At 44.5% G+C, this 19,098-nt stretch overlaps 1 protein-coding gene across 2 annotated transcripts in view; it reads right to left on the bottom strand.

Annotated features, from left to right (window-relative positions):
* Positions 1–18,765, bottom strand: part of MTHFD1 (methylenetetrahydrofolate dehydrogenase, cyclohydrolase and formyltetrahydrofolate synthetase 1) — a 41,688-nt gene extending 22,923 nt beyond the window's left edge. The window contains exons 1-8 of one of the 2 annotated variants that reach the window (XM_051769868.1): positions 18,599–18,765; positions 10,190–10,274; positions 7,823–7,882; positions 7,084–7,137; positions 6,576–6,712; positions 6,342–6,442; positions 5,888–6,024; positions 4,388–4,499 (exon numbers count right to left, since the gene is read on the bottom strand). In XM_051769868.1, the coding sequence (XP_051625828.1) occupies positions 4,388–4,499; positions 5,888–6,024; positions 6,342–6,442; positions 6,576–6,712; positions 7,084–7,137; positions 7,823–7,882; positions 10,190–10,274; positions 18,599–18,639 (727 nt within the window). In that variant the 5' untranslated portion in view covers positions 18,640–18,765. Of the gene's footprint in view, positions 1–4,387; positions 4,500–5,887; positions 6,025–6,341; positions 6,443–6,575; positions 6,713–7,083; positions 7,138–7,822; positions 7,883–10,189; positions 10,275–12,256; positions 12,325–18,598 lie in introns of those variants that run through there. The other variant, XM_051769867.1, reaches the window with a different exon arrangement.
* Positions 18,766–19,098: the final 333 nt, after the last annotated feature.

Raw genomic sequence — 19,098 nt, 5'->3', positions numbered from 1 at the left:
TACCGTAGTTAACTCCGACAGCGTCAATAGCTCGTGCAACATATCCTCCCATTAAGCACCATTTATCCTCAGCCACACAGAACTCCCTTTCCTGGGGGATACAAGCTGTTTCTTAGTGGAACATGGCCCCCAGGGCAGCCTGAAGATGACTCCAAAACAAATGCAGAGGGACCAAAGCACAGTGCAAGTTTTGTATCTGTGCAGTAATAAAACAAATGGGATGTACAATAGAGATGTCACCTGAACCATCCCTTTGCAGCTCTTGCTGTACTGCTCTGAAGGATTAGTACAGCTTACAGTGTGAAGGAGATATAAACCAATGGTCTAGAAGGAGGTGAGAGAAGAAACATGACTGACTTGTTCCAAAACCCCAGGTTTACATTTGATCTGTTCCATTTTGGACACCTGGGTCTTAATATTGAATAAAATCACCTGCCTGTAGAGGAACTGAAGACATAAGGTGCTGAGCTTTTCAATCAGTCATTGCTATTTTAACGATGGACCAGTAAATACTGCAGTTCACAGAGATCAGTCTTGTCAAAACAAACCTCACAGGTGGCTTAAGAGAGCTTCAGTAGAATAATCTCCTTTCTCTCTGGCAAAAAAGTTTGCTACATCCCGCTGCACTACATGATCTGACAATTCAGAAGCAGATATAGCCCTTTTTTTTTCCAGTGGTGACCTTTAAGCTCCCCCATAGAGAAAAAGATAAACCATGTTAGTAAACTAGCACAGTCATCCAAGAAACCCACTGATTATAGCACATGAAAGCAGAAAATTTAAGTTTCTCCTGGAATGGCAGATTCTCATTTCAGATAAAGGACTCTAGGGAACATCTAAGCAGCATGAAAAACCTGAAGATAGATTTTAATGTTGTTATATTGAAATATTGTATTGCATACAATGTGTGTGTGTTTGAACAGAACACAATCAATAACTTTACCATACATTTGGTGAGGGGGAGGAATGGAAGAGAAACCAAACTCCTAAACAGCTGATTATGTTAAAACCAAAGGGAGAACAAGAGCAGCTCCTGCCTACACTAATTTTTAGCTGCATTGTTACTGGCAATTAGCAGCTTGGATGCTTTGCTCTGTTTGTGTTTTAAGCAACACTTCTTCTCCCTAAAGCTCAAAGCCTGAACAACATCACAGTTGTTAACCAGTGTTTCTACAGCCACTGTTAGCTTTGCTGCCCAGAACAGCAGACCAGTTTGGCTTTCCAGCCTAGAGACCAGTCTAATTAAGGCTGCACAAGGTAAATAATGTAACTTTATTTTCTTCCAAGGATGCCAAGCAGGCTTACTGGCCACCCTGGCCAGGAAGACTCCAGGACCAAGAATGAAGCAAAGAAGCAGGCACTCCAAACACAAACAGCCTCATCTGTTACACAGACACAGATGAGCAGAAGCCAAACAACCCCCCAGTCCCTGCTTCTGCATCTGCACTTCACCCCAGCAGGGCTGAGCACAACTTAGGAGCTATTCAATTACCTGTAAAATATTCTTTGAAGGACAGCTCACATTCAAGATTTGCCATCTCTCCCCATAACTTAACCTTTCACAATATTCATCATCCCACTTTTAAAAAAATACAAACTAGTTACAGGGAGTAGCAGTGACACTATAACCATTCCCAGTGCATGTGTCTTCTTTGGCCCTGTAGGTTCTCTTGCCAGCTACATGACATGAAAGAGAACAACCAAGGACTTTGAGATCAAAGAAGTGAAGGACATGCCTACACACATGGAATGAATAGGCATGATGATCTCCAGAGACAGCTGCATGAGAGACAGCCTGACTGCAGCTTCTGGACTGGAACTAATTCACAGCCCTACTTTCACCAGGCAAGGGCTGTGAATATCCCCATGACTTCCAAGAAAACTTGTGCCAATGTACATGCAACTAACAGGTTTCTGGTGGATATATGACTGCAAACACACAAGACCATACATGACCCTCATCTATAACACAAGGCCACCTTGCTTGAAGTGTGTTTCTTTTCCTGGACACCACTGGGAAGGGTGTTTCGTAAGGGATCCAACACAGACTGATTCAATATGCTGGTGATGCCAGTTTGATTTTCAGTGCATGAAGGTACAAACACAGAAGCAAGTCAAGGCTTTCTACATCTTTCTAGCTCCTCTGCTGTTTGAAGGCCATGGCACTGAGATCCACAGAGGCTGATCCTCCTTTGCTGCTCTCACACCCCACTGTTCAAGGCTCCCTGTTAGCAAAGGCTGCAAAATCCCATAGCAGAGGAAGACTTTGAACAGAGTTGCTTCTTCTATTAGGACCCAGAGAGGGACACTCCAGAGGCACTGCCATCTCTGGGAATATCTTCAGCCTGCATTGCTTTCCCTTTCTGTAGTAGAGCAATTTCTACAGGCTTGGAATAAGGCATTCAGAGCATTTGCTGGACTAACCCTCCAACTGCAGCAGTGGGGAGAGAAAAACAAATACAATCCAGCTTGGAAAGTAAGACACACCTGTCTACTCTAATAGAGGTTTCAGGAGATCCTTTCTTCCTCTCTGTCTACTTGGAGATCTGGAAAAAATTCAGCTGCAGTACATATGAACACAAAGCCAGACATGCCTAAACTACCTATTCTAGCCTCCACACTGGCACCCTTGGGAGTATATGTGCCATCCTCCATTCGAAAGCACGACAGTTGCATTTGTATGGTGCTACATGGCTATAATTTAACTCCCAACTTGGCAAGACTGCATGAAGTTAGTGTCCTGACACACCATATCATTTGGGATCTGCCTGTAGAGGGTACCCTGACTAGCAAAGTAAAGGCATATCCAGAGATTGACGTGTCTTCCAGCTGCAACTCACAGCTAGATCTAGGAGGCACCTAGGTAGGGGCACTTACACCTGTGGTAAAATGTATGGCAACTGTGCTCTTTCTCACCCCTTCACATCAAAGCATTACCACAGCTATCACCAATATTCTATCTGTACAGGGATTTAGCTGGAGAAGCTGTCAAACTGGCTGCTGTTCTTTCTGTAGCCCTGCAATTCCAGCACTGATTTCCCACAGGACTCATCTGAAAACTTTTTTGCAACCTATCAGAGGGGAAGAAGGCGGCAAGAAAAAACTCAGCAGCTTCAGAAAACCAGAGGGGAAAAAGAAAAAAAAAAAGGTCTGTGGCATCCATCATTTTGAAATGTGACAATTTCCACAGTACTCTACCAAGCCCTGATCCCTGAGTCTCACACTGCCACTGAGCGCATTCCGTGCGACACGGACTAGGCTGGGTGCACTGGAAGCTCAGATGTCAGTGCACTGCCCAAGGCAGACTAATTGCAAAGGAACAGGGACGTGTCCCCAGAGATGCAGTTCATGTCATGCCTGAAAAAAAAAAAGGTCATACCATCATATGTCAGAAACACAGTGGTGGTTTTATTTGCAACATGTCAGTTGGGGAGACTCCGAGCCATTCTGCTCCATGCACATCAGCAGTGACCCTGTGGGTTTTGGCAAACAGCCTAAAGTTTGGGTAGTTTGGAACAAATACACCCAGCAACAGCAGATGACTTTTTAATTTTAATTAGACTGAGGACCAATGTTTTTAAATGCAGCTCAATGTCACCTTTGAGGAACAAGACTGCTGAACAGAAATTTCTTTACATTCTGTTAAATAATGGCAACAAAATGACTGATTAATTATGAAAACTACCTTTTAAAAGCCTTGTGGGTGTAGCACAGAGAGAGTGACTAATTTTCCATATCATTCAATATCTGTAATTTGGATTTAAAACGAGATGAAAACAGAAATTGCCAGACTGTCTGTACCTCCTCTATAAGGAAGGAGTAGCTGAGTGAAACCCTACCCTAAAATCCATTATGTTAAAGCACTTTATTCTATGCCAGAGCCACTGTCACCAATACTCTTGCAGAATCTTTGTTTCAAGATAACAGCCATTCAAGCCTAAGAAATTAATGCTGTGATTCAACAAACCCACAGCTACTTTAAGAGACTGCTTGTCATTTCTGTATCTCAAACAGAACAGCTTCATGAGATCTAACTGCAAAGTAATGACAGCAAAGCCATACACTCACAAGTGACAAGAGCAGCAAGACTTTAGTGTGTAGTTGGATATTCTGTTGTAATGTTTCCTAGGCCTCCTCTTTCTTCTATTAATCATCAGCCTTGTTGAAGGCAGAATCAAAACTGTCACTGATCTGCTTTAGGGCAGTACTTCAGACCAGCTTTTTTTTTCTCTGGCATCTTCAGAGATTGCCATCATTACTTAAGACAGAAGATAAAGAAGTCCACATGGACTAGAAACACCAAGGAAACAGTATTCATGAACTTACTTAGCAACTGCATTTATATACAAATAAACACATCCCCACTCCTTATACATTACCCACGCACCTGGCACATGGTTAATTCCACAGTCTATTACAATTGCTCCAGGCTTGATCCATTCACCTTTTACCATTTCAGCTTTACCAGCTGCAACCACCAGGATATCAGCTTTGCCAACCTATTAAAACAAAAAAAAACCCAACAAATAAACAACTGCGTATCACACCAGCAGTGGAAAAACGCAGAGCTGCTTCAGCAGCAACTCAGATTAGCTGCAACTGCAGTGAAACTGTGCTCACCCACTGCCATCAGAGGGCTGGAAGGGCATTGTCAGCAATTAAAAGAGTAGCTGGCAGTTCCTTGGCAAGGGGAAAATCCTGCAGCCAGAAATTATGGCTTATTTTCACACTCCTACCCTGAACTATTGCTAGTCAACACTTCAAAACCTCCTCTGAATTCCTCCATGATTCCCAAGTGGATCATATAGACTACATTTAGATAAAATTAAAGCCTTCTGCATATTCTTCCCTTCCTCCCTTCAAACATCCCTGCACATTCAGTGCTAGAAATATACCCAGCCCTCATCAGACAGCAGCCAAGAACAACCCCTGCACAGAACCAGGCAGCACTTCACTTGTGGCAGCACTGTCTTGTGGTTTTCATGTCCAGGACTCTGTAACACACAACTCCAGGGGAAGCTGACTGTATTTCAGCACTAATATGTGTTCAGGGAGTACTGAATTTGACAGATCTGGTCATGAAGCTGGTGTTAAAGATTCTGACTAAAGCTCCTTGTCAGTTCCTGGCATTGCTTCATTCATGTTTGCTTCGGAAGCTGCTATCGCTTGGAATTTTCTTCTTTTAATCTTCAAGGGAGATAAGCTATTTTTTAGATTTCATTAAGACTCAGCACTTCAATTTTTAATCAACCTAATGATGGTCTTACTGAACAGCAACTTAATGGCATGAAGCATTGCAGCGTTTCTGATCTTTGTGAGTTATATTCAAATACACCTACTCCCTTTTCAGCTTTAATACTTGCCTACAGAGCCTGGCAGTGTTGATGGCTCTACAAAATCCAAGTAGGTGGCAGCACAGCAACACACTATTTCTGCCACTCTCACTGCTAAAGAGGAAAATGGTACCAACTCCCAGTGATAGAAAATAGACTGAAAAAAACAAACCAACTGAGAAATCATTTGGCCTAGCATTTCTTAGCCATTAGAGTAGAAGACCACTTGGTCTTTTTGGTAAAAAAAAACCAAAAAAACAAAAGCCAAACACATATGCTGTCTTGCCAGTCCCTACACAGAGATTAGGAAGGGATAATTAAATCTCAGCCCTTGCTCAAAAAACCCAAAAATAATAATTTTATTGTTATAATTAAACCCCTCTAATTAAGTGCCAAAAATAATCAGGATGCTATTCCAGCAGAAGTATTTACACAACCATGCAGCGAGCAGGACTGTGAAACTGTTTCAGATGAAAGACACCCCAGATCTAATGACTCAGAGCAGCAAGACACTGAGCAGCAATGCACATCAAACACCTCCAGCCTGTTCCTACCTCCTCAGCCAGGGTGGAGGTCTTGGAATGGCAGGTGGTGACTGTTGCATTATTCCAGAGCAGCAGGTCGTGCATGGGAGCACCAACGATCTTACTGCGACCGATCACTACGGCTCTTTTCCCTGTGACCTGGACACCTGCGCCACAGAGAGTCGGGAGAGAGCAAACACAGGTCATTGTGCATCCCAGTACAAACTAACTCAGACTGCTCTGGACTCTTTTGGTCCGTTTAAGTCCGGCCCTGGTACTTCAGAACACTATTTTTCTTCTTTGTTGTGTGTGAGTTGGGAGGGAGGAAGGAAAAACTGCTTTAAAACTAGTTCTTTTACCACTTAAAAGGAAATGTGGCATCTCGACAGAAGTTTCAATGTGAAGCACAGCCTTGCAATGTGCGTAGTTTCTCCACTTACTGAAGATCACTGCACTCATGAATAATGTATGGAAGCCTCCTTACCTGTCTGCCTGATAAGTTCCATGCATCCCTTTGGCGTGCACGGAATAAAGCAGTCTCCGAGGTCCCCTCTAGAGAGTTTCCCAGCATTGATGCTACTTAAGCTGCATTTTGAAAGAATAAAGGCCAAGTAAGATTCCCAGCCCCACGACCACCATTCAAAAGAAAAGGAAAAACAACAAAAAGGGTTTCTTTCTGGAGTAGCTGTCGTGCTCTCCAGGGGTGGAGTCAGTTTACCCATCCACATCCTTCTCAGGTGCAACAGCATTGGTTATCTTTTCCGTGTTGATGGGTTTGTCGGAGTCGAGTGGCAGCTGCACTATAAAGCCATGAACAGCAGGGTCTGCATTCAAAGAGGCAATGCACTTGAGCACCTACAACAAGCAAAGACCAAAAAAACTAATGGTTGATAAGCTGAAACATGACTGATGTAAAGGAAAAAACATCATTCTACCTGGATTAAAAGATACGCACTTTACGTTTAGTTTTTCCACTCAACAATACATATCACTCACATTTTTAATTAAAAAAAAAAAAAGCTGTTAAAGCCCCTAAATTTTACATTGTAATGTTTTAGTTTTCTTAAAAAACCCAAACATCTCAACAGGTTCCAGCTCTTTTCTCATGACTTAATATCTACGGGCAAGTGGTCTTTTTTTATCCAATGACAGGGTAAATATAAGTTCGTATCTTGAGCTCAACACCAAAGTTATATGTTTTTTCATCACTTGGTTATATTACTTACATCAGCTTCTGTTGCTGTGTTTGGCAGTTTTATGTGATTGGCACTGATCCCAATCTGCAAATGAGAATAACAACAAATTATCTCATTTCTGAATTGACATTTGATTGATCTGGCTAATCTTTCTATCCAGCTCAAACACAGCTGTGTTCTGTCACATTTCCCAGGTCTATCTCCTGTTTCTGTGGCTACAATCCTGTTATTTAGAAACACCATCAAGAAAAAGATTAGTGCTTTGCCTGCTTAGATTGGTCCGTTCTTTAACTGTCCTATTCACCTTTTGACATGAACAACATCATCTTTGCTTGACAGCAGATTGCCTTGAAATGCCAGCAGGGAAGATGCCAGGTATCACCTAGGGAAATGGGGACTCAACTATGTTTCTGCCCTGCTGTAGCATGTAAGGTACCACTCAGTGACAGACACAAGGCAACTTGTGGCATAAGGCCACAGGCCAGGAAAGACAGAGCATCAGCACTTCAGACACATGTCATCTGTGATGATCACATATAAAGTGGCACCAACTCATGCTGCTGTGACCAGTGCACCCCACCTGGCTCTCAGGTTACACAAACACACTGCGTCCTTATAACAAAGAATTCAGGCCAACACTGGTTTCTCCAACATGGGCAAAGCTTGGGCAAAGCTTAGACAAAACTATTTGATTTGCATCTGGATTTTCATAATCAGATTTGACTGACTCTAGGAAGGTAAAAAGCAGTACTAAAAGTCTGGGCATTACCTCAGCAGCAGCCTTCAGCTTCATATTGATGTAGAGGTTCGAATCATCCCGATTTCCAACCTAAGGATGAAAAGACAGTTGAATCACAGCACAGAATAGAGACCCAGACACAGGCTGAGATGGGCTTAACCCTCAGCTTCCTTGGAGCTACATCAAGGAGAGAGAGGTATTCTTGGATAACTAAAAGACACTGATGGAGGCCATAAGTAGCTGGAGCTAAGAGGGAAATGTTCTTTCAAGTAAGAGGCAGTTAAAGACAAGTTGTCTGATCTCCTAAATAAACATTTGCACCTGTTGAAAAACCTTAGAAACACAGTGGTCTCCAAAGCAGAAAATACTCCCTGCCATCTGATCTGAGAAAGTTAAATCCTTAACTAATTATCATGATCAGCAGGTGCTGATAACATTCAATTATCTGATTAAGGCTCTCAGATAAGTTGAGCCTCTTTGATACCCCAGAATCCTAATTTTATGCACATATGTGTGCTTTGATGGAGACATTTTTTCCACTGCTGTTTCAAACCTTGAGAATTTTCCTGCCAAGCAAAAAACAAAATAAGAACAAAGTGATGCACAAAGAGAAAGCAGCAAGTGGAACAAATGCCTGTAGTTTTTGGCAGTATTGGGTGCTTCCAGTACAACTGCCTTTCAGGAGACAGCTTGCATCATCCAGTATGCTTTGTTAAAGGTAATACTCCTTCTAACCTTAAGAAAATGAGGGGCAAATAAGGAAAAGCTAATAAGCAAACTCTTGAAACCCTGTTCCCTGGTACAGTCATCCCTGGTTCTCACATGGATTTACAAGCTGCAGGGGTTCTTCAGCAAACACTGGTTCTTCCTCCCCAGGTATAGACAAAGGGGCTGTCTCCCCTGTAAAAGCTGATGGATTTAGGAAAAGGTATGCCTTGTACAGGGCAGAAATGAGGGAAGAGTGCGAGCATCAGTAGATGTCAGCAAACACAACACAGATATTGTGCAAATGGGGACGTTCCTGACTACAGGGTAAAACAATAAAGATTAACTGACTTTGTTTTTTTTGAGCTCAGAGGACACCAGATGCCTCCCAAGAAAAGAGCACATGTTGTGTGGGGTGCTACATATCAGAAACAGCTCATTGTCCTGACTTCACTGAAGGATAACAGCAGAATATCAGTATTAGAGATGAACTCCAAGCCCAGACTGTTTGGCCAAAGAGCTTTACAGGTTGTGAAGGACTCTGAGACAATCCAGGATTGAAGACAGCACAGGCCATGAAAAAAATCCAATAACCCAACAAGACAACAATTTTTGAAGACAGTTCATGAGGTCAACAGTTCAGCAACTTTCATCAAAGCATTCCTTAATTAATTTTATTTAAACAACTTTCCTACTTCCTTCTAAGCACCTGAAGACAAATCTTCTGTAGAGACATCCTTCTTAAAGCCAGTGGAAAACAAAACCAGCAAAAAACCCCCAAAATACAAACACAAATTTGTTTCTGGCATCAAAGAGGAGCGTGGCCTTTGTGTTCTATGGTGGTATCAGCACTAGAATTCTCAGACAGGCACCAAAAGCTCTGCAGGAGCCCAAAACACTCAATAAGAACAAAAGTCACTTCTCTAAGCAGCCACTTACATTCCTTTGCGGACACACAGTTCCTTCCTGTTACATGACACGTGCTACTGCCACTCACCTTCTGATATAAGCATAAAGGCTTTCCATTTTTTACAGCTGCAAGGGTAAAAAAGTTCTGCCAAACACAGGCCAAACTCTTGTATTGACTGAGTGTTTTTTATCTCTGTAAGCACTTCTGTGTAGACTCTAACACTTACTCACACTTCTGACAGACATCCAATCCAGAAATGGGATTTTGTTTCATCCCCTGCACTCAAAGCCATGTTGGCCAAAGGTAGTTTTGGTTGGGTTCTCTCCCCTCCTCTGCCCCTCTTATGTCTCCATGTTCCGACACAACAGCAGACCAAATCCCTTAATAAACACCCCACTTGGAAGTTTTCTGCTACAAACACATCTCTGAAGGCTGACAGCCTTTGGGGCTCACTCAAGTGCAGAGACTTGGAACAGAGTCTACAAGCACTGTTAATAGGCAAGCAGCTTACTTTCACCATTTCACAAACACAACACTCAAACAGAGAACAGGGTCTGACAGAAGAAAAAAAAACAACTGAAAAACCCAGAAATGTTTTTGGGCCCCAGTACTTTGGGAAAAGACACTGCAGAACTGTGTTACCATCCCACAGAGAACTCTGGTCTTCTGTTCCTTATAAAATGCTTCCACTGCAAGCCAGCTTTGATGAAGCTCATCAGCTGTGCACTTACCACTGCAAAGCAACTCAGATTTTCTGTAGCTGTCATTAAAGAAAACAATACCTGCAAAATTGCGAGTCCCGGTCTGAAGCCTGGAAATTTCTCTTTCATCTCAAGAACCTGCTGCTTCAGTCTGTCTCTCACTTGCCTGAAGAGGGGAAGAAAAAAGAAAAAAAAAGTAGAAGTTAATCAAGGGACTGACTTCTGATACAGTGATAAGTCATGAGTTGAAAAGGTGACAGATGGGCAGACTGGCAAACACATAGTTATGCCTTGAGTACACAAGTCCCTGCAATGTCCAAATAAGATTGATGTCCATAAATGATTAAGACACTTTGGAACCAGGTTCATTCAAACGTATTTAAATAATTTTTTTTTAAGTCCACATTGTGCTGCTTCACCCTCCTGTTCATGGTCACATAGGATACAGGGGTAAAAAAAAGTTCAAAAACTGGCATGGAAACCCCATGAATTTCAAACTCCCTTCTCAAAAGGAACTCCTCTTTCCACATATGCTGTACTGAAATTACCTGTCTTCCACAGGCACCAGTCAAGACTGTCACACATACTGTCCTGGTAAAGGATGATGAATCTACAATGGTAAAAATCTGGAAAATAACTAAACAAGCAGGAGGTACTCAAAGATACCCCTCTTTTGCAGCTGGTCAATACTATGCATTTCTATTTCTTGTCTGCCTGGCCTAACCCAGGCTGGACTGGCTGCAGTGCTACATGCACCTTCCTGCCCCCAATGTGTTTCTGAGTGAGAAAATGCCCCCAGCCCAAGGACTTCCAAACAAGACCAAGATTTTGCCATGAAAGCACAAAGGAGAATGGGAGGTGGACAGAAGTGAGGAAAGGTAGCTAAATCGTGGTGCACAGCTCAGATCAACTTTTCAGTAAAGGCAAGTTTAAGAATACAGTTGTTAAAACACAACTTTGAAACAGAGTATGAGAGGATTCATTGATTAATTACTCTAACTCGGATGTAAACTCATAGTTTACTAGGGAATGTTTTAGAGATGAGTACCCATCACTGACACATTAGCCACAGAAAGCTCAAAAGCCACTCAAAAGTCACCACCTTCCCCTATCCTTGCACTGTTAATTTCTCAACCACTCTCTGGCCCCACATGCATGATCCTTCACCAGAGAAGGTGGAGGGGAAGAGGTCCTGGTGCCAGGCCCAACTTGCTTTTTCAAATCAGAAATTCTGTCAAAAGCCCAGGTGCAGACCAGCACCACCACTCTGTGTCCTCACCAGAGGCAGTTGGGATTCAGAGAGAACAACTGACCATCTTATGGGCTCATGGCACTGAAAGGAGGCTGTGGCACTGAACTGCACATGTAAGAAATACTCAGAAGCAAAAGCCAGGTAAGCAAAACCCCACAGGACATCAGAGGCTTGAGAGGTCTGTCCTCCACATGATCTCCAGCCCATGTTGTACCCGTTATTCTCAGAGATGAGAAGGTGCCACCATCACAATTAACAAGTCCACCCTGTGCCAAACACCCTTCCATTTAAAACACAGGTGGTCTCCTCATGCTGCTCTACTCTCAAATGAGTATCACCAGATCTGTTACCTCCCAAGCGGAACCAGATTTCCCAGACTGGAGGATGTGCCAGTTCATTAAAAATGTGAACAGCAAGGGTACAGGGACAGAGTAAGCAGCTGACACCAGCTGGGAGGCTGCGATTCCTGCCACATGGGGAAACTGCAGGATGACAAAAAGCCAGTGAAGCCAACTCTACCCTGCAACTATAAGCTCCAAATCAGAAATGCCAGAGGCAGGAAGACAGGGAAATGGGAGCAGTACACGCTCTGCTGCAACCCAGCAGCACTGATCCCAGGGGGTGGCTGCAGCTGGCCCAGCCAGAAGCAGCCCTAAGGCTGTTCCCAGTCTCATGTCAGGGGGAATCACAGTCTCCAGCTATATCCCAAATCATACATCTCTCCTGCTGCATCCCAAGTCACACAGTCAGAGCTCTGCTGCAACTAAGGAGCAGTTTCAGAGTATTTATAGGTGTCTGGCCAAGTGGTTCAGTGTCTCTTAACAAGTTTCAGCACAAGAGGCTGTTTTCAGCCTTAGTTAAGAAACAGTAATTCCGAGGCTTCCTTTGGCTATTACCTCAAGATGACTTGACACCAAGACTGGCTGATGATTTCAGAGAACAGTGTCATAGCAAGGCTTGTCCTAGCAATTCTTCGTGCTTAAGTGACAAAAGTTCATCTCCTGGGCAGCAAAATCACCAACTGCCTCTCCTTACAGTCCGGCTGTAAGCCCCTAGTGAAGGCACCTGAGCTGGGTCACGAACAGCCTGTAACAACAACAAAACAATCCCAAGGAGTATCAGAAGGCCCCTGCACATGGTCTGTGAGCTGGGGTTGCGGGCAGCTCTTAGAGGGAACTATTTTTGAGAACAATCTCTAGTGTTTCAGTAAGGAAAAGGCAGCACTGGTGTGTGCAAACAAAAAGAAATGCAAACAAACATGAAATGTATTACAATTTATGATGCCCTCGTAAGGGACAGCCAGCTGGAAAGGGTCCCAGGTCTAGGTATTACTTTTATTCCAGTCCTCTCAGTTGAAGAGTAACAAGCCCACCCAATTTCCCCTGCCCTCAGTGAAGCAGGGCTGTGGTGTGTTTTTACCCTCAGGAGCCACATCTATTCACATTGCTGCCATTTTCTGTAATTAGGCCCTAGCTCACTTCCCCTTCAAGCTACAGAAGAAAGGTAACACACAAACACAGGAAAGTGGTGCTGTCAGTGCTGATTTGCTTTAGGAGCCTTGAATCAAATCACTTGTTAGACAGCCACCTAGTGTTAGGCACCACTGCTCTCCAGTGACCACAAAAGCCTCAGGGGCAAAGGTTTGAGAGAAAATTAAGGAAAAATGAAGAAATTCTTGTTTTAACTCTGCAGACTTACAAAAACCTTATAAAACAATCTTTGCAAGACTGTTTAGCAGCTATTTAGAGATACAGTCTGCAGGTCTTCCCAAAGATAAAAGTTCATATTGATAAACCAACACCACTTTTTTACTAGCTATGTGAAAATTCTTTTAAGTCTTCAAACAAAAAATTTGCAATTCTCTGTGGCTGTTTCTCCAAAAGCCTTCACTCTGACTGAGACCCTTCCTGTGCCCATATGCCCTTCCACAAACAAACTCACACAGCAAACAAGAGTCCAGGGTCCACACAGGTCAAGGACAGCACATGGCTCTAAGCATACAGTGCAACAGCCAGCTCCAAAGATTAAAGAACTTGTTAGCCTTTCTTTCTCTAGGCTGCAACAGTGACTTGAATTTAAATTCATTAAGTGAATTTCCCAGAACAGCAAAGGACAAACCACACTCCTCCAGCTCTGCTGCAAATGGAGAGAGAAGCACAGCTCCCATGCCAGGCAGAAACTCCCCCCCACACCTGTGGGATTATGTACACACATTGCTCATCTGGTGGCACTGTACTGAAGGTGACATCAGGCTGTGCTTCTGTCCCTTCTGTGAGTAATAGGGTCCGGGGTCTATGTGATGCTGCCGAACACAGGACCTGGCAAACACCTCCTCAGAGACAGTGATGTTCTAGAAGATGCCTGTCCCCAAAAGAGGAGGGTTTGGCCTTACTGCCTGGATCATAGATTCCCCAAGGGTTTCAGAAACATGCAGCAGAAACACTCTTGCTGCAGCCCTGCAGAAATGGCTGTATGAGGCTGATGGTCCTCCCCAGGTCCTGCACCATCCTGGTCACAGCTGTTGTCCCTGCAGCCATTCCTCCTTACAGCCTGGAGCACTGCCACTGCTCACCTTCTGTTTCTCCCACGACAAATAAACACTGTAGCGTGGAGAAACAAGCCTTCCCTTCTCCAAGCCACCGTGGCACCACGTCCTAGCACAGGACAACTGCATTACCTTCAAACGCTGCGAAGAGGCTGCAAGCAACCACACCACAAAACACCCCACTGGTACCCTAATGAGGAGTCTCTCCTCATGGGAGTCACAGGTTGGCTGTGTGAATGAAGTGACACTGGGATGGAAAATGCCTTGGGAAAGTCCATCACAGCTGGCAATTCAACAGATGTCTCCAGTTGAGGGAAGACACTACTTAGACAAGAGAGCTGGAACCAGTTCACAAGTCTCCCACCCTTCTGTCTCATGCTCCACCACTGCATGATCCTGGCACACTTGTCATTATCTCCTAGGAGAACTGTCTGCTACTTTCTACCACTTCCACACTCCCAAGGCTTTTAACCACTTTTTTGGTTGTGCCAGCTCAAATATTTTCACAAGCCTTCTTCAGACCAGATAAATACATGAAGATGTTTTTGCTTTTTTAGATACTTTTTCATCATGTCTGGAATTTTAATCCAAGGTGGTCTACAAACAAATCTAAATGTGGGTCTGAATTGCAAAAGCAATCATCTGTAGGGGATGGGAGAGGCAGCAATTGAGGCACTTCTAAATGTGGCTGGCTGCCAACAGAACAACAGAGTTTAACTTTAACATAAAGGTGAGTCTTTAAAACTTAGAAGAGTTTGCCCCAAAGATGAGTAATAGTACCATGAACTGTCATGATCAGCTTTCCATGCTGCAACATCAATGACTCTAGCCAAGTCTGCTTCCCAAAACGGATACTTCGTACAACACCCAACTATCAGGTGATTTAATTAGAGGAAAACACATGAGAAACAGATAAAGACTCAATCCACCTTTGTGGGGCTGCAGGCATTCCAGACAATACTCTAGGCCCTTCTACAATGCTTTGTCTTCACAAGGAGCGACAGTGAGATTTTATTCGTTCCCCAAAGGAACAAATGTTCTTTCCCTTCCATCCAGCCTGGTGCACAGATCACAGCACTGTAACCCTGTTGTCCATCAGACAGTGTTTTCTCTTACCTTATCACCTCTTCAGAGCAGGGCCCCATTTTGTTTAAATTCTGTGTCTGCACAGCACCAAACACAAGGGGCTCTTGCTCATAATTGGGGCCACCCAGTGACACTGACAGTTCACTTTAATTTAGCACATCCATAGTGTGGCATCCTTCAGTGCAAGCCTGAAACATTCTGGGTAGGATCTGGTAAATGAGATCTCACAGATAGGGGAACTTTTCAGTTCAGAACACATTTACCTGGAGTTTCAATAGGAACTCCAAAAAACTTTTGAGTTCCAGTCTGAAAATGCTGAGGAGTTGTTTACTGCACTGTTACCTCCAGTTATAAGCTGAGCCTGACCATTGCTATATCCAGTTCTTTAAACTCAAAGCACTACTTCTCCTATCCCTAGTGACTGTGAGGGCTGTTAAGTCTTCCCTGTCATCACGACTCATCAGCCACTCTTCTGGACCAGGAATGTTGGTCCATTCCTGGTGCTATCAACCAATTCAGGCCAAGCCAGAGGTTTCCAAACCTGGGCTCCTTCAGATGGTAAAGAGTGAACACACAGCTCACTGCAGTGGATATAAGCTGTAAAGAAGAGCCACAACCATGTTTTACTCTGAGTATCTATTTCAGACACAGAAACAAAGGTTGGTTTTTTTCAGGGAATACTAGCAATAAAAGGTGTATAAAACTGTATTTTTATTACCTTCAACGCTCCATATTCTGCATACTTAAAGCACTGCTTCTCTTTCCCTTACTAATCATTTGTTTACTGTGCTGTTACACAATAACTTGTCTCTTGCAACTCATTTGCCAATAAGGCAAATTTAACTTGTAGCAAAATCTAACGACTAATTACTAAACAGTCACTCAGACAAGTAGAGGAAACCCAGCCTGAGGTAACTAGCCAGCTCAGACTGATGCATAACCCATCCAACATTTAATATCTTTCACAGACTGTTCCGGCACAAGAGTTTGTGTGTACTGAGAGAAGCAGCCTTTGAGAGATGCATTAACATCAACACTAAAATGCTGTACAGAAAACCACGTCTTCTGTGTTCTCCTTCCCATCCACAACCTAACTACATTCACTATCCTCACAGGTAATACTCAAAGCCACTGAAAATGTCAATTTTCCTTTGCACCTTTTTTGAGCCTTCCAAGACTTTAGGGTGCAAATTAACTTTATCAAGTTTTCCTTATTTATAGAGGCAAGCAAACTCTCTCAAAGTATTTATTCTCTTTACAAGAATTATAATGCCACTATCTACCCGATTTTTGTTTAAATAGCTGGTGTGACTGTGAATTAGGTATTTCTTTTGCCTGTCTCTGGAGAAGGGGTGCTCAGTGGCTGGAGAAGAAAGTTCACAATAATTATGAGTTGAGATTTGAGACGCACACAAAAACACAGAATTATGTAGATGGACCACTACTTGTTTGATTCACCTAATTTGTCAATATCTGTCTGACTTATAAACAAATATTTTTGCTTGATTAAAGGGTAAAGTAACAAAACCCACCCCCTAAAAGACAGTAACTGAAAAGGTTTTGCAGTTGATGAAAAGTCAGGGACACTGCCTTTCTACAACAGGCAATTTGAGTGAAAATTCCTAGAACAACCATATGCCTGTCGCTTCTTCTGCTGCTGCCAGACTCTTGACCAGGAGAGGAACTCTGGATAATGAGAATTCTCTGGACCAGCACTTCTCTAGAGAGTCTGGAAGAAAGGTACAGGTGTTTGCAGGGCAGATAGCCCAATTCCTCAAGCCTCCTTCAAATACTCCACTAGGAAAAGGCAGAACTAGGCAAGGCCCACTCCTGTGGAGCAAAAGACGTTTTTGCTACACTGGACATAAATACAGCAGAAATAAAGGAACTGAAGGACAGCTGCCATTATTTTTTTCATTTTGTGGTGCCTTCAGGTCAAGATTTGATGACTCTGGAAGACAGATTCAAGCCAAACACCTTAGAGATGTGCTGGAAGCTAAGCAAACTTTTTTCTCCTCTATGTGCCTGTTAAAAGCTCATGCCTCTTCTCAGGTATTTGCACATCATGAATGTCCCCATCTCTGAAAACTGCTTGTTTATAGCTGCTACTATAATACAGAAAAAAACAGCTATAAAAAAATTCACCAATTTAAATAAATTTACATTTAAATAAAGTAAGTAATGCAACATGCACGGCCAAGGAAGCTAAAAGTTTTAACGTGAAAGCTCAAAACACATTCATTGTACCCAAACTAGCATCTTTCTGGTTTCCAGTCACTTTTAACAGCAATAATGTGTAGCTTGAAAGGACCCACTGCACTTCAGGGTCACTTTCTAAGCCAGAAAAGAAACCTCCAACAGGCAAATCACTTAACTCCCACCAGCAGCGTGCACAGGCACTGCAGTGTGCTGGCTTCAACACTGCCAAAAGGATCAGGTGGAATGAAGCACATAAGGCTGAGAGACTGCAATACACAGCTGGTGCTGGCCCAAAAATTACCAGGTAAAAAATACGCAGGCAGACTTTCATCATGGATATTCAGATTCCGGGCACATTAGGCCTACTTTTCAGAACCACTCCACTGTTGGTTAGATGTAGCTGTGTTGTCCAGAGCAATATCTAAGGGCAGGACTAACAGCTTCTCTGAGATTACTTCATGCCATTTCAAACTCACCCTTTCTGTCTGAATTCCCTGATTATAGACAGGAGGTACCCAATGAACCTACCTAACCAAACTCTGTTTGCACAGAATGTAATGGAAACATTACACTGCATTTTCCTAGGGTTAGGGAAACTTATTTGGCTTTCTTATCAGAGGTGCCTGTAGAGTGACAGCAGGAAAACCAAACAAACTAGAAGACACAACACAGGCTCACCTATACTCAGGGCTTACCAGTTAAGTAAATGCTGAAAAGTACAAGGAAGCTTTTTCCTTTAAGGTCTCCCAAAACTTTCAAATAGCTTTGGCAGGACACCGGTGAACGTTCAGCTTTGTATTATCCCACACATAGATTAACTTATTCTGTTTTCAAGAGGAATGATCAACGCCTGTACCGTATGAACAGAGACCATACCTAAAGCACATGTTGCCAACTCCTGCATCCCCAACAGCCCTGCTTACACACAGAGAGGCTGTAGGTCAGCCGGCGGCTTCACACCTGCCTGGGCACTCATCTCATCTCAATCTCATCAGCACAGCGATGCTGAGGGGTCACCACCTGCTCTGTGGGGCTGGTGCTGCCAAAGGGACCCCACCAGACTCACCGCCGCTTTCTGGGGAGGAGGGGGCACTGACAGCACTTTACATTCTCCCGAAGACCTTTAACACTGTACTACATCTCACAACTCCCAGTTTCCAGCCAAGAAGAAGCGAGCTTTGACTGCAACGCAGTTAAAAAGCTTCAGGGTGCCTCCAAACCTGATTCGCCCCCACAGAGCCAGAGCAACGGCCCCCACAGCCCCAGCAGAGCAGGGGCGCTCCTCAGCTCCCCAACCACATCGGCTCCTCCCCGAAGGGCAAAACCCCCGCGGCTCCCAGAGCTTCCCGCCCGAGGGAACCCGGCCCAGCGCGGCGGGCAGGGCGGGCGGCCGGCCCCGGGTACGTACGCGGAGACAATCTTTCCGCTGAGGATCTCGGCGGGGGCCATGGCGGAGGAGGGCGGGGAAGCAGCGGCCGAGCGCGGCGAGGCTCCCTGAGCGACTGCGGGACGCGCGGCCCCCGCGGCCGCCTCACTCCCGCCCCACGTGGCCCTGAACTTTCGGCGGGCACCGGCCCCGGCCCCGCCGCGCAAGCGCTGCCCCCGCCCCGCCCCGCCCCGGCAGCGCTGGGGGCGGCCCGGGCCGGGGGTGGCGGGGCCGTGTCTCCTCCCGCCGCCGCGCAGGGCAGCGGGGCTGAGACCCGCGGGGAAATGGCCGCCAAAACGGGCTCCTGAACGCCTCCGGGCGCCGCTCCCGGCCTCTCCTGGTCCCGGCTCTGCGGAGGGCGGAGGCTGCCCCGGAGGGAGTTGGGGCTGAGGGGTGCGCGGGGCTGGGCCCTGCACAGCGAATGCATAAACGTATCTTTAAGAAAATCCCGAGCCAGTATAAGAAGAATCTGCGTTTCATGT

Source organism: Manacus candei, unplaced genomic scaffold (genome assembly GCF_025592945.1).
Source record: "Manacus candei isolate 608988 ecotype Guabito, Panama unplaced genomic scaffold, ASM2559294v1 h1tg000113l, whole genome shotgun sequence".
Classification (NCBI taxonomy): Eukaryota; Metazoa; Chordata; class Aves; order Passeriformes; family Pipridae; genus Manacus; species Manacus candei.
Note: the sequence above shows the minus strand (reverse complement) of the source record. Positions and strands in the feature narration are given on the sequence as shown.